The sequence below is a fragment of the Pristiophorus japonicus genome, chromosome 8 (assembly GCF_044704955.1).
Source record: "Pristiophorus japonicus isolate sPriJap1 chromosome 8, sPriJap1.hap1, whole genome shotgun sequence".
Taxonomy (NCBI): Eukaryota; Metazoa; Chordata; class Chondrichthyes; family Pristiophoridae; genus Pristiophorus; species Pristiophorus japonicus.
In genome coordinates this window covers 8,986,996-9,003,015 of record NC_091984.1, presented here as the reverse complement: position 1 = coordinate 9,003,015, position 16,020 = coordinate 8,986,996, and the positions used below count along the sequence as shown (strand labels likewise).

Genomic DNA, 16,020 nt, shown 5'->3' with positions numbered 1-16,020 from the left:
TCTGATGCTGTCTTTGTATGTTCAATTATGTAGTCTTTATCTCATTTTAACCTGTAACATTACTTTTACAATAACAGTACGCAGCTGCAATGGTAGTTGTTGCAAAAACTCGTTGTATTCCATCCCCACTCTGCAAAAACGTCATTGAACCATGTACGGTCTAATCATTTCTATATAAATAACTTGTCTGGACATGCATGGTCTGACCATTTCTGTAAAAACTTGTCTGGACTTTGCACAGGCCGATAACTACCAACAGTAATGTCTCATCAGCAGTCAAGCAAGATACATTTTATAATCAAGCTTAGTTCATTTAATAATATTACAAAAGCAAGGTTCACAAATGTTAATACATTTTATAATCTCATAATGGTTGCAAGCACTTCAACCTTCTCTTTTGCACTCACGTGCTGGGCTCCGCTATCATTGAGGATGGGGATATTCATGGAGCCTCCTCCTCCCATTAGTTGTTTAATGGTCCACCACCATTCACAACTGGATGTGGCTGGAATGCAGAACTTTGATCTGGTCCACTGATTGTGAGATCACTTAGCTTTGTCTGTAGCATGCTGCTTCCACTGTTTAGTGTACATATAGTCCTGTGTTGCAGCTTCCCCAGGTTGGCACCTCATTCTTAGGGATGCCAGGTGCTTTTCTTGGCATGCTCTTCTGCGCTCCTTATTGAACCAGCGTTGGTCCGCTTGCTTGATGGTAATGGCAGATTGAGGGATATGCCCGGCCATGAGATTACAGATTGTGATGGAAAACAATTCGGCTACTGCTAATGGACACAACGCTTCATGGATGCCCAGTTTTGAGCTGCTAGATCTGTTGAATCTATCCCAGTTAGCATGGTGGTAGTGTCACAAAACATGATGGATAGTGTCCTCAGTCTGAAGACAGGACTTTATCTCCACAATATCTGTGGTCATGGCTACCAATGTTGTCATGGACGGATGCATCTGCGACAGGTAGATTGGTGAGGACAAGTTCATGTGGGTTTTTCCCTTGTGTTGGTTCTCTCACCGCCTGCCGCACTCCCCGTCTGGCAGCTATGTCCTTCAGGACTTGGCCAGCTCTGTCAGTAGTGGATCTACCGAGGTACTCTTTGTGATGGACATTGAAGTCTCCCACCCACAGTATATTCTGTGCCCTTGCGTCCCTCAGTGCTTCTTCCAGTGTACTAAGCTTAAATAAAGAAGATTATGAAGGTATGAAGGCAGAGTTGGCTAAAGAGGACTGGGAAAATAGATTAAAGTGTAGGACGGTTGATGAACAGTGGCATACATTTAAGGAGATATTTCACAACTCCCAAGAAAAATATATTCCAGTGAGGAGAAAAGAGTGTAAAAGAAAAGATAGCCATCCGTGGCTAACTCAAGACATAATGGATGGTAATCAATTTAAAACAAGGGCATACAAAGTGGCCAAAACTACTGGGAGGGCAGAAGATTGGGAAGATTTTAAAAGCCAGCAAAGAATGACTCAAAAAATGATTAAGAAAGGGAAAATAGACTATGAAAGTAAACTAGAATGAAATATAAAAACAGACTGCAAGAGTATCAATCGGTATATAAAAAGGAAAAGAGTGGCTAAAGTAAATGTTGGTGCATTAGAGGAAGACAACGGGGAATTAGTAATGGGGAACATGGAGATGGCAGAAACTCTGAACAAATATTTTGTATCAGTCTGCACAGTAGAGGACACTAACAATATCCCAACAGTGGATATTCAAGGGGCTGTAACGGGGAAGGAGCTTAACACAAGGCGGGAGTGGGGTACTGAAGTTGCATGTTCAGCCATGATCATATTGAATGACGGTGCAGGCTCGAAGGGCCGAATGGCCTGCTCGTGCACCTATTTTCTATGTTTCTATGTTTCTATGACTCTCAGGGGCATCCCTCCCGACTGTATACCACTGTGCCACCACTTCTGGTGAGTCTGTGCTGCCGGTGGGATAGAACATATCCAGGGATAGTAATGGAGGAGTCAGGGACATTAGCTGAAATGTATGACTATATATGAGGCTGTTGGTTGCATGCAATATTTGTGTCCAATTCTGAGTGTTGCACTGTAGGAAGGATGTGAAGCCCTAAGAGTGGGTGCAGCAAAGATTTAAAAGAATGCTTCCAGGGTTGAGGGACTTCAGTTGCATGGCTGGGTTGGAGAAGCTGAGGTTGTTCTCCTTAGAACTGAGATGGTTGAGGAGATTTGATTGAGGTTTTAAACATCATGAGGGGTCTAGACAGAGTAGATAGAGAAAAACTGTTCCCATTGGTGGAAGGGTCAAGAATCAGAGGACACAGATTTAAGGTAATTGTTAAAAGAACCAAAGGTGACATGAGGAGAAACTTTATTATGCATCAAGTGGTTAGGATCTGGAATGCACTGCCTTAGGTGGTGGAGGCAGATTCAACAGTGACTTTGAAAAGGGAACTGGATAAGTACCTGAAGGGAAAAAAATTGCAGAGCTACGGGGAAAGGGCGGTGGAGTGGGAGTAATTAAAGGGCTTTTGCAGAGAGCCAGCACGGGCTCGATGGGCCGAATGGCCACCTTCTATACTCTAATCATTGTATATTACAATTCAAAATAACACAGTAGCAGTATACTGGACCCTATTTTCTGGCCACAACACGATTTGCTGGCCATTCACACCCATTAAAGGAGGAAAATGACAATTAAAATGTTATCTTGGTTCAAAATGATAACCTAAGGAAAAGGAAAATCATAAAAAAGCCATCAAAAATTACGATGTGCATAAAATGGATAGCACACATGTGCATGTGAGAATGGATTATCACCAATGGGAAAGCTGAATTGCAAGTATTTAGCAAGAAGTTATAGCCTGTACTATCATTAAGCATTATGATAGTTAATATAGCTTTGTTGCATCTTGTATAAATAATTTAAGGTGCTGAAGTAACCAGATCGAGTAGTGCAAATTGTATTAGTACATTTGCTTTTCATTGAATAGAAATTTGCTGATTAGATAAAAGGTTAAAGCTGTTCCCTACATCTATATTAGAGTAATTTCTAATGTTGGAAGCGAGCTCACTTTTGGTTGAGTTTACTTGCAATGTAAATGATCACATTATGAAAATATTAAATGATTCGAGCTGGCCATTTTCCGCAGAAAGGGCACATTGCATTCCACATGTCTTCAGTTTGCATCGCTGCTATAGGAACAGCACTGTAATTTAGGTAATTTGCATTCCACATGCCAATGCCATGGAGTTTTAATTTCCTCAAGATAAATGCCTTTATTGAAAAACTCTCTGGATCGTCAAACCAGACCTCATGGTATGTAATATTGACCTGCCATAAAAATACAAAGAGAGTTACATAAATAGGAGCAAGGTTTGACTCAGTGCACAGTTCCAGACACAGTGCTGAACATCTTCAGCAGCAATATGCACAATACATTAAACATGTACTTACATTAAAAGGTGAGGTTAGGTGGGCTGAGCTAAAGAAAGGTGAAAAGGTGGATTTTTCCAATACTGAGTTGAAATGGATTATGAAAATCACTGCAAACTAATAGAAACTAATTTTTGAAAAAGTCTGGCTACTGATTCTTCATTGAGATCACAGAACTTCAAAATGAATAAATTTCAACGTTTATATTATTTAATGGAGCCAAGTTTCGGCCTGAGTTACTCCTGTTTTTTTGGAGCAACTGGTTTAGAATGGAGTATCTTAGAAATTTAAATTCTGGGCATTTAGTTTGCTCCAGTTCTAGTCAGTGAGAACAGTTTCACTTTGGAACAGAATGTTGTTTCCAAAAGGGTGCGTGTCCGGCCACTTACGCCTGTTTTCAAAGTTCAGGCAGTGAAAACTTACTCCAAACTAACTTAGAATGGAGTAAGTGAAGATTTTTGTACGTTCGAAAAAAACTTGACTACACTTTAGAAAATCAGGCGTAGGTTACAAATCAGGTGTAGGGAATGGTGGGGGGGGTTTAAAGGGAAGTTTACCAACATTAAACACTTCAGTTTTACAAATAAAGAGCCATCATCAATAATAAATGATAAATACATCAATAAATCAACCAATATATCATTAAAAAAAAAAAATTTAAAAATCAATAAATAAAACATTTTCTACTTACCGACTGCAGCACCGGGAGTCCTCCAACAGCGTGCTGGGACAGCCCCCCGAGTGTGTCTCTGTCAGTGTCACTATCTCTCTGTCTGTCTGTGTGTCGCTCACTCTCTGTCTGTCAGTGTCTGTGTTTCTGACAGTGGGGGGAGGGGGAGAAGTGGAGTGGTGGCGGGGGGAAGGAGGGAGTGGATTGGGGGAGGAGGAGGAGGAGAAGAGGGGCGAGGAGAAGGGGGGAGGAGAAGGGGCGGGGAGAGGAGACGGAAGGGGGGGAGAGGGGGAGAAGGGGGAGAGGATAGAGGGAGGGAAGGAGAGAGGAGGGAGGGAGGGAAGGAGAGAGGAGGGAGGGAAGGAGAGAGAAGGGAGGGAGGGAAGGAGAGAGGAGGGAGGGGGGGAAGGAGAGGAGGGAGGGAGGGAGGGAAGGAGAGAGGAGGGAGGGAGGGTGGGAAGGAGAGAGGAGGGAGGGAAGGAGGGAGGGAAGGAGAGAGGAGGGAAGGAGAGAGGGAGGGAGGGAAGGAGAGAGGGAGGGAGGGAAGGAGAGAAGGAGGGAGGGAGGGAAGGAGAGAAGGATGGAGGGATGGAGGGATGGAAGGAGGGAGGGAGGGAGGAAGGAAGGGAGAGAAGGAGGCTGAACGGCCGGGCCCAAGACATCGGGCTGGATTTACAGGTCGGTGGCGTCAGGTCTCGGTGGGGGGGGGGGGTCGCTGAGGTCCGGGGGGGGCGGGGGGAGGGGGGGGAGAGTCGCGGAGGTCCGGGGGGGGAGACACGGAGATCGAGTCGCTGGGGGGGGGGGGGCGGGGGAGAGAGAGCGGGGGTCGGGTGGGGTCCAGTCGGGTGGGAGGAGCCTTATCCTCGCAGCCCCAGTGAGGCCATTCGGCCAGGGCCAGGGGCTGCGTGCTTCGGGCCCCTCCCACAGTTTTGGGCGCCTGGAGCTACTGCACATGTGCGCCCACTGTAGCGTGCATGTGCAGAGGTCCTGGCACTGTTTTCAGCCCAGGGACCTGGCTCCGCCCCCACAGCTCGTGCTGCACCGCGCCCAGCTCCAGAGGGCATGCAGAGAGCCGGAGAATAGATACGTTTTTTTTAGGCGCACTTTGTGGCGCGAAAAACGGGCGTCCAGGTCTGGGCTGCGCCGTTTTAGGCACGGCCCGAAACTTGGGCCCAATGATACTAAAGTTGCCAAAGTCAATGCAAGTACGGACCTTGAAATTACACCATGGAATACGGTACAATTGATTTAATAGGTTAATGATGCTGTTAAAATAGCACAAGGCTGATCATTTGATTGAATTAAGTGTTTATCCGCTAACACTCCACAGCATGATTTCAAGCCAATTACATAACTATGTTACAGCACTTCAAAGAAACTTATCGTGTGATGCACTTTGAGATGAATTAAGTAGACACGATCAAGTACAAATGAATTCCATTCTTAACATCTATTACAACAAGAACAACAACATTTATATAGCACCTTTTAATGTAGTAGAGCATCCTAAGGTGTTTCACAGGAGTGTTATCAAATAAAATCTGTCACAGAGGCACATCGGGAGATATTAGGACAGGTGACCACATGCTTGGCCAAAGAAGTGGGTTTTAAGGAGGGTCTTGAAGTCGAAGAGGTAGAGAAGTTTAGGAGGAGAATTGAAGAGCTGAGGGCCTAGGCAGTTGAATGCCACCAATGGCCCTCATAAAAGGGAATTCAAAAGTCTTCCACGGGCATCCAGGTATTATATGGGTAAGAGGAGGGGTGGGACAAAAAAAGAAACTTACGAATGGAGTCTGAGGGTATGGCTGAGGGACTAAATAAGTACTTTGCATCTATCTTCACCAAGGAAGAAGATGCTGCTCAATTCATAGTGAAAGAGGAGGTAGTGGGTGTTGTGTATGGAGAAAGAGTCAAACTGAACACTCTGAGCTCAAAGTGAAGTGTGACCTTAGTCCTTTATTGCAGGTCTCCAGAGTGCCTCTCCAACCTGTGAAGCCTCCTTAAATACCTGTGCTCCCAAGGGATTATGGGATCCCTTGGGACTCCGGGAATGAGCCCTCTGGTGGGTGTACAGAGTAAATACAAGTCCACATATATAACAATATTCCCCCGCAAAATCAATAATGTAACTATTTACAATGTGAGTCGATCTGGGGCCCTTCTTGCCCTGGTTGATCGTCTCGTTGTGAAAGCTGGTGTTGTTGAATCATTTATTGGGCCCTCGCTGGGCTGCTGTGCAGCTGGCCTTGCTGGGCTGCCTGGTGTGTTGGCCATAAACTTAGCGGTGTCTCCCTGGGTACATTGCTTAACTACGAACATGTATTACATCTGTGAAGGCAGGACTCAAATTCCACATCGATACCAGGCCACCACACGTGGGATCTGGCTATCGCTTTCATCATTACGATGCCTGGATGGGTACTGTGGAGGTCATTGATGAAGGTGTCTCTGCCCTTCTTGGGGACCACTACTCAATTGTCCCACAGAAGGCAGTCTTCCTGTATAGACATTTCATCTTTGCGCCACTGGAACGGCTTTATCTCTTCTTGCATTTCCACTGGGACATTGGACCAGCTCCCGTGAAGCACACAGCTTTTGACTAGAGATTCAAGGAGTCCTGCCTTGTCCAGGTTTTGACTTGCTGGGCAGTGACGGGAGATTGCTCACTCTCAAATGCTTCCATAACCATGGCTAGATCTGTGGGCTGTGCCATTTCCACCCCCGTGGTGGTCAATTGCAGCCGACTGAGAGCATCGGCGCAGTTTTCTGTGCCTGGCCTGTGGCGGGTGGCGCAGTTGTATGCGGACCATGTGAGCGCTCATCTCTGGATGTGGGCCGATGCGTTGGTATTTATCCCTTTACTCTCGCAAAACAGGAATATGAGTGGCTTATGGTCAGTTTCCAAATCGAACTTTAGCCCAAACAGGTATTGATGCACTTTCTTTACTCCATAGACACACGCTAATGCTTCTTTTTCAATCATGCTGTAGGCTCTCTCAGCATTAGACAGACTCTTGGATGCATAATCAACTGGTTGCAGTTTCCCAAATCATTAGCTTGTTGAAATACACACCTGACGCTAAAGAACACGCATCACATGCTAGGACCATGTGATGCGTGTTCATATGGTGTCGGGTGTGTATTGCAACAAGCTAATCATTTGTTTGAGCGTAACAATTTTCTCGCTTTCACAAAGGCATTTTCTTGGCTTTTTCCCCAAACCCATTCGCCCCCTTTCCGTCGTAAGACATGTAATGGTTCTAGCAGTGTGCTGAGAGCCAGTAAGAAGTTACCAAAGTAGTTCAAGAGTCCCATAAACGACCACAGCTCCGTCACGTTGTGTGGCCTCGGTACATTCTCGATTGCCTCCGTTTTCGGGTTGGTAGGCCTGATGCCGTCCGCCGCAATCCTCCTTCCCAGGAACTCCACTTCAGGCGCCAGGAAAACGCACTTCGAGCATTTTAATCTGAGCCCAACATGGTTGAGTCGACTAAGAATCTCCTCCAGGTTCTGCAGATGCTCGACTGTGTTCTGACCAGTGACCAAGATGTCGTCCTGGAAGACCACGGTGTGCGGGACCGACTTCAGTAAATTTCCATGTTTCTCTGGAATATCACCGCCGCTGATCGGATTCCAAACATGCATCTGTTGTAAACAAAAAGACCCTTGTGTGTGTTGATGCAGGTGAGAGCCTTCGATGATTCCTCCAGTTCCTGCGTCATGTAGCTTGAAGTCAGATCCAGCTTCGTGAACGTCTTTCCTCCCACCAGCGTTGCAAAGAGGTCTTTGGTCTTTGGTAGTGGGTATTGGTCCTGTAGGGAGAAATGATTGATAGTTACTTTGTAATTGAACAAGTACTTTGGTTCGGTATTCACGAAGGAGGACACGAACAACCTTCCGGTTATAAAAGGGGTCGGGGGGTCTAGTAAGGAGGAGGAACTGAGGGAAATCCTTATTAGCCGGGAAATTGTGTTGGGGAAATTGATGGGATTGAAGGCCGATAAATCCCCAGGGCCTGATGGACTGCATCCCAGAGTACTTAAGGAGGTGGCCTTGGAAATAGTGGATGCGTTGACAGTCATTTTCCAACATTCCATTGACTCTGGATCAGTTCCTATGGAGTGGAGGGTAGCCAATGTAACCCCACTTTTTAAAAAAGGAGGGAGAGAGAAAACAGGGAATTATAGACCGGTCAGCCTGACATCGGTAGTGGGTAAAATGATGGAATCAATTATTAAGGATGTCATAGCAGTGCATTTGGAAAGAGGTGACATGATAGGTCCAAGTCAGCATGGATTTGTGAAAGGGAAATCATGCTTGACAAATCTTCTGGAATTTTTTGAGGATGTTTCCAGTAGAGTGGATAAGGGAGAACCAGTTGATGTGGTATATTTGGACTTTCAGAAGGCGTTCGACAAGGTCCCACACAAGAGATTGATGTGCAAAGTTAGAGCACATGGGATTGGGGGTAGTGTACTGACATGGATTGAGAACTGGTTGTCAGACAGGAAGCAAAGAGTAGGAGTAAATGGGTACTTTTCAGAATGGCAGGCAGTGACTAGTGGGGTACCGCAAGGTTCTGTGCTGGGGCCCCAGCTGTTTACACTGTACATTAATGATTTAGATGAGGGGATTAAATGTAGTATCTCCAAATTTGCGGATGACACTAAGTTGGGTGGCAGTGTGAGCTGCGAGGAGGATGCTGTGAGGCTGCAGAGCGACTTGGATAGGTTAGGTGAGTGGGCAAATGCATGGCAGATGAAGTATAATGTGGATAAATGTGAGGTTATCCACTTTGGTGGTAAAAACAGAGAGACAGACTATTATCTGAATGGTGACAGATTAGGAAAAGGGGAGGTGCAAAGAGACCTGGGTGTCATGGTACATCAGTCATTGAAGGTTGGCATGCAGGTGCAGCAGGCGGTTAAGAAAGCAAATGGCATGTTGGCCTTCATAGCAAGGGGATTTGAGTACAGGGGCAGGGAGGTGTTGCTACAGTTGTACAGGGCATTGGTGAGGCCACACCTGGAGTATTGTGTACAGTTTTGGTCTCCTAACCTGAGGAAGGACATTCTTGCTATTGAGGGAGTGCAGCGAAGGTTCACCAGACTGATTCCCGGGATGGCGGGACTGACCTATCAAGAAAGACTGGATCAACTGGGCTTGTATTCACTGGAGTTCAGAAGAATGAGAGGGGACCTCATAGAAACATATAAAATTCTGACGGGGTTAGACAGGTTAGATGCAGGAAGAATATTCCCAATGTTGGGGAAGTCCAGAACCAGGGGTCACAGTCTAAGGATAAGGGGTAAGCCATTTAGGACCGAGATGCGGAGGAACTTCTTCACCCAGAGAGTGGTGAACCTGTGGAATTCTCTACCACAGAAAGTTGTTGAGGCCAATTCACTAAATATATTCAAAAAGGAGTTAGATGAGGTCCTTACTGCTAGGGGGATCAAGGGGTATGGCGAGAAAGCAGGAATGGGGTACTGAAGTTGAATGTTCAGCCATGAACTCATTGAATGGCGGTGCAGGCTAGAAGGGCCGAATGGCCTACTCCTGCACCTATTTTCTATGTTTCTATGTTTCTAATCGCCACAGATTCTGATGGTGCCGCCTCCCTTGAGGACTGGGACAATAGGACTGGCCCACTCACTGAACTCGAATGATGAAATTATGCCCTCTCATTGCAACCAATCGAGCTCGATCTCTACCTTTTCTCTCATCATGTACGGTACTGCTCTTGCCTTGTGATGGATGGGTCGTACCCCCGGAATTAGGTGGATCTGCACTTTTGCTCCTTGGAATTTCCCGATGCCTGGTTCGAACAGCGAAGGAAATTTGTTTAAGACCTGGGCACACGAAGTGTCGTCAGCGGGCGATAGCACACGGACATCGTCCCAGTTCCAGCGTATCTTTCCCAGCCAGCTCCTGCCGAGCAGCGTACCACCCAGTACCACCCAGAGTGGTAGCTTGTGCACCGATCCATCGTAGGAGACCTTTACGGTAGCACTGCTGATTACAGGAATCTGTTCTTTTGTGTAAGTTCTTAGTTTCGTGCGAACTGGAACTTGAGGCCTTGTTGCACCACAACCTTTCGAAAGTCTTTTTGCCCATGATGGTCTGGCTCTCACCCATATCCAGCTCCATTGACAACGGGAGTCCATTTAGTTCAACATTCAGCATTATCGTGGGACAATTCGTGGTGAATGTGTGCACCCCACGTTCCTCTGCCTCCTCTATCTGAGGCTCTGGTTCGTTGTGATCCTCCGTGGATCTGTCTTCCTCTGCAACATGGTGGTTTGCAGGTTTAACAGGCTTAGCAGCTCGCCTGCACACTCGTTGGAGGTGTCCCATTGTTCCACAGCCTTTGCAAACGTACTCTTTGAATCGGTATGAATGGAAACGATGATCACCCCCGCAGCGCCAACAAGGAGTTAATGGCCTTGCATTCATCACCCTTGATGGTGGACTCTGAGTCAACTGCTGACGTGCAGCTGCAGGTATGTGTGACCTGCCCTGTACGTTACGATTCAAAAACAACATCATTTTGTTCACAGTACTTGTAGCAGCACTTGTGTGCTGAGAGATTTGCTTCGTATTGTCACTGGTGGCAATGAATGCCTGGGCTATCGCTATGGTCTTACTCAAGGTTGGGGTCTCTGCAGTCAAACATTTGTGAAGTATGGTTTCGTGGCCAATGCCAAGTACGATAAAGTCTCTGAGCATGTGCTCCAAATGTCCTTCAAATTCGCAATGTCCTGCAAGGCGTCTTAGCTCGACGACATAACTCGCCACTTCCTGGCCTTCAGACCTTTTGTATGTGTAGAACCGATACCTCGCCATCAAAATGCTTTCCTTCGGATTCAAATGCTCTCGGACCAGTGTGCACAAATCGTCATACGATTTCTCGGTGGGTTTCGTTGGAGTGAGCAGATTCTTCATGAGGCCATACGTTGGTGCCCCACAGACGGTGAGGAGGAATGCCCTTTGTTTGGCAGCGCTCTCTTCCCCATTTAGCTTGTTGGCCACGAAGTATTGGTCGAGTCACTCCACAAAAGTTTCCCAATCATCTCCCTCTGAAAATTTCTCCAGGATGCCCACTGTTCTCTGCATCCTTGGCTTCACTATCTGCATCTCGTCGCCAGTTGTATATGGAGAAAGAGTCAGACTGAACACTGAGCTCAAAGTAAAGTGTGACCTTAGTCTTTTATTGCAGGTCTCCAGAGTGCCTCTCCAACCTGTGAAGTTTCCTTAAATACCTGTGCTTCCAAGGGATTATGGTATCACTTGGGACTCCAGGGGATGAGCCCTCTGGTGTCTGTCCAGAGTAAATACAAGTCGACATATATAACAGTGGGGATACTAGATGGGATAAAAATTGATAAAGAACAGGTACTACTAGTAAGGCTGGCTGTACTTAAAGCAGATTAATCACCAGGACTGAATGGGATGCATCGTGGGATGTTGAGGGAAGTTAAGGACGGAATCGCACAGATACTGGCCATAATCTTTTAATTCTCTTTCGATACAGGAGTGGTGCCAGAGGACTGGAGAATTTCAAATGTTACACCCTTGTTCAAAAAAGTGTGTAAGGATAAATCCAGCAACTATAGGCCAGTCAGCTTAACCTCGGTACTGGGGAAACTTTTAGAAATGACAATCTGGGACAAAATTAACAGTCACTTGGACACGCATGGATTAATTAAGGAAAGGCAGCACAGATTTGTTAAAGACAAATCATGTTTAACTAACTTGATCGAGTTTATTGATGAGGTAACAGGGAGGGTTTATGAAGGCAATGCAGTTGATGTGGTGTGCATGGACTTCCAAAAAAGGCATTTGCTAAAGTGCCACATAATAGGCTTGCCAGCAAAGTTGAAGCCCACAGAATAAAAGGGACAGTGGCAGCAATTGGATACAAAATTGGCTAAGAGACAGGAAACAGAGAGTAGTGGTGAACGGTTGTTTTTCAGACTGGAGGTAGGTATACTGTGGTGTCCCCAGGGGTCGATACTAGGACCACTACTTTTCTTGATGTATATTGATGACTTGGACTTGGGTGTACAAGGCACAATTTCAAAATTTGCAGATGACAAAAAACTTGGAAGTGTAGTGAACAGTGAGGAGGATAGTGATAGACTTCAAAAAGACATAAACAGGCTGGTGAAATGTGTGGACATGTGGCAGGTGAAATTTAACGCAGAACACTTTGAAGTGAAACATTTTTGTAGGAAGAAGGAGGAAAGGTAATATAAACTAAAGGTTAAAAAACTAAAAGGGGTGTATGAACAGAAAGACCTGGGGGTATATGTGCACAAATCGGTGAAGGTGGCAGGGCAGATGGAAAACGCAGTTAAAAAAGCATACGGGATCCTGGGCTTGATAAATTGAGGCAACGAGTACAACAGCAAGGAATTTATGATGAACCTTTATCAAACACTGTTTAGACATCACCTGGAATATTGTGTCCAATTCTGGGAGCTCCACTTTAGGAGAGTTCCGAGGGCTTTAGAGAGGGTGCACAAAAGATTTACAAGAATGGTTCAGGGATGAGGAACTTCAGTCACATGGATGGATGAGAGAAGCTGGTGTTGCATTTCTTGGAGCAGAGAAGGTTGAGAGGAGATTTGATGGAGCTGTTCAAAATAATGAGGGGTCTAGACAGAGTAGATCAAGAGAAACTGTTCCCATTGGTAGAAGGATCGTGAACCAGATGTCAGAGATTTATGGTGATTGGCAAAAGAACTTAAATCAACATGAGGAAAAACTTATTTTACGCAGGGAATGGTTAAGATCTGGAAAGCACTGCCTGAACGATTGGTGGAGCCAGACACAATCTTGGCTTTCAAAAGGGAATTGGTTAAGTACCGAAAGGCAAAAAAAATTGCAGGGCTACGGGGAAAGGGCGCGATTGTGGGACAAGCTGGAGTACTCTTGCAGAGACCCGGCACGGGCTCAGCAGGCTGAATGGCCTATGTCTGTGCTAAAACCAGAAAACACTTTATTTTATACTTTCCAGATGATACCAAACTTAGAAATGTAGTCAACCATGAGAACAATAGTAATAGACTTCCATTAGCTTTATAAATGGAAGCATAGGGTACTAAACCATTTTTGCCAAACCTTTACAAAACATTTGTTGGGTCTATTGGGAATATTGTCTTTAATTCTGGATAACACACTTTAAAAAGAATGTCAAGGCCTTAAAGCGGGTGCAAAAGAGATTGGTTATAATGGTACCAGGAATGAGCGATATTGGGGGTGAAATTGCCCTTTTTTATGGCCCCGTAAACGCCTCCGGGGCAGCATCAACGGGGAGCAAGACAGTTTTAGTCCAGGGAGGTGGGCACGACCATGGCTGTGCTGTGCCTCATGGTTAGCACCCCAGGGTGCTACACAAGCGGCGATGACATCATTGTGTTGCATGGCGACCCATACCGCCCCAGGCCGACCCATTAGCACCCTACATGGGAAACTGCCATGCAGGCCGCGAGGCCGCTGCAAGCAAGTGTCAATGCCAACTTCGTGGGTTGCGAAGCTGGCCAACATCCGCTCTCAGGGCGGTGTTTAAATGGGAGGGCGCCAGCGCCCTGGGCCATCTCTTTATGTCAGCCGACTCTCGGATTCTCTCGATGATGGCTGCCCTAGCTTGGTCTGGACTGCCATTGTGCCGGGATGCTGGCCATTATGGAGCATCCGCGTAGCGCTTGACTCCCGCCCCAGTAGCGCCCCGGTTACCGCCAGCAAAGAAAGTGGAGCACGGGAGATTGCATCCGGCTTCCTTTCAGTGGGGGACTTCTTCGAGCAATTCCATGACGGAGGCGGGACTTCCATACCGGGCGCTAAAAGTCCCGGCCCCGGAATGTTACTGCCCCCAATCGGGGCACAGGACAAGTTTGCCCCTTTTATTTCTATGCAGAGACTAGAGATGTTGGGTTGATCTCCTTAGAATAGAGAAGATTAAAAGGAGATTTGATAGAGGTGTTCAGAATCATGAATGGTTTTCATAGAGTATACATGTGAGAGACTGTTGCCAGTGGCAGAGAAGTCAGTAACCAGTGCACACAGATTTAAGGTGATGAGCAAACGAACTAGAGAAAAAGATTCTTCACAAAGCAACTTCTTGTGATCTGAAAGGCACAGCTTGAAAGGATGGTGCAAGCAAATTCAATTGTAGCTTTCAGACAGAATTGGATAAATTGTTGAAGCAAAAAAAATGACAGGGCTATGGGAAAAGAGCAGGGGAGGGAGACTATTTGTGTAGTTCTGTAAATGAGCCAGCAGTGGCATGATGGGTTGAATGGCCTCCTTCCTGTGCTGTATCACCCTCTGTCCTACTGACACTGGAAGATCATCTTTAATTAGTCAAAACTATTGGGTTAATTTCCATATGGACAAATCAAATTGGCAAAAGTAGTTTGGAGGACGAGTTCATGGAATGCATTCTAGACAGTTTGCTCGAACAATGTTGTTCTACAGAAGCTGGGGTCTGTGGAACCAACCAGGGAAGCGGCTATTTTAGATCTTGTCATGTTTAATTTTTTTTTAATGATTCATTCTCGGGATGTGACCATCACTGGCACAGCCAGCACTTATTGCCCATGAGAAGGTGCTGGTGAGACAACTTCTTAAACCGCTGCAAGTCCATAAGATGAAGGTACCAACACCATGCTGATGGGAGGGAGTTCCATGATTTTGACCCAGCGATGATGAGGGAACAGCAATATTTTTTCAAGTCCGGATGGAGTGTGACTTCGAGGGAGAACTTGGAAGAGGTGATGTTCCCATACATCTCATAGTAAGGAATCCTCCAGAGAAGAGTGATCATAATTTGATAGAATTTGACATTGAGTTCAAAAGTGAAGTACTTAAGTCTGCCAATGACATAGGCAGGTGGGCCGAGTTGGCCAAGATAGATTGGGAAATGAAATTGAACAGTATGATCGTAGTTAAGCAATGGAAAATATTGAAAAAGTATTTGATTATTATCAATGCATATAAATGTTTGAGAAATAAAAAGTCCACAAAAAGTAATCCCTCTGTGGCCAACTAAGGAAGATAAGGATAGTATTAGATTAAAAGTAAAGGCTTTAATGTTTCCAAGAAGAGTTCTAAGCCTGAGGGTAGGGAGAGTTTTAGAAACCAGCAAAGAGTTACCAAAACATTGATAGTTAAATCATTCTATTTTCTCTCTCTATCAAGAAATCTAAACACAGATTGTAAGATCTTCTATAGTGAAGGTAAATGTGGGTCGATTGAGTCTGAGAAAAGAGAAAGTATGATGGGGAATAAGGAAATGGCAGAGACGTGAAACAAATATTCTGTTTCCACAGTAGAAGACACAAAAATCATACCAGAAACAGTGGGAAACCAAGGGCTAGAAATTCCACAGCCTGTTGTTATTTGATAAATAACATCATTTTTGTGAAGAAATAAGAATAAAAATATTGCCGTTTTTAACGGAATATATTTGACAACAAAATACGCCTGTCGTTAAACAACAGCATTGCACAAGGATTCACGGTGGAAACCGCGATCTCACCAACTTTTGCCCGAGGCCTATCAATGCTAAAAATACAGGCACTGGGAGGGGAGAAAACACACACAAATAAAAAATTGCAAAAAACAAAAAAATCAAAAATCACAAAACATTTACCAGACCATTAACTAAGTAATTGCTGCAAAAGAATTAAAAAATAAAAATGTTAACTTACCTTTTTTGCAGGTCTTCGGGATTGGTTCATAGAAACATAGACACAGAAACATAGAAAATAGGTGCAGGAGTAGGCCATTCGGCCCTTCTAGCCCGCACCGCCATTCAATGAGTTCAAGGACAGAAAACACAACAGGAAAAATGAGGTCATTTTCAGGTTGGCAGGCTAGTGGGGCGCCGCAAGTATCAGTGCTGGAGCCTCAGCTTTTTACAATC

The 16,020-nt window shown here is 45.4% G+C and overlaps 1 protein-coding gene and 1 long non-coding RNA gene across 2 annotated transcripts in view; both read right to left on the bottom strand.

The window, feature by feature from the left end:
• LOC139268400 (uncharacterized) overlaps window positions 1-16,020 on the bottom strand; it is a 234,522-nt gene that overhangs the window by 36,913 nt on the left and 181,589 nt on the right. The window lies entirely within an intron of this gene.
• LOC139269273 (di-N-acetylchitobiase-like) overlaps window positions 3,104-16,020 on the bottom strand; it is a 76,062-nt gene continuing 63,145 nt past the window's right edge. Inside the window, exon 7 of the mRNA XM_070888360.1 lies at window positions 3,104-3,316. Coding sequence (XP_070744461.1) covers window positions 3,104-3,316 — 213 coding nt within the window. The remainder of the gene's footprint in view (window positions 3,317-16,020) is intronic.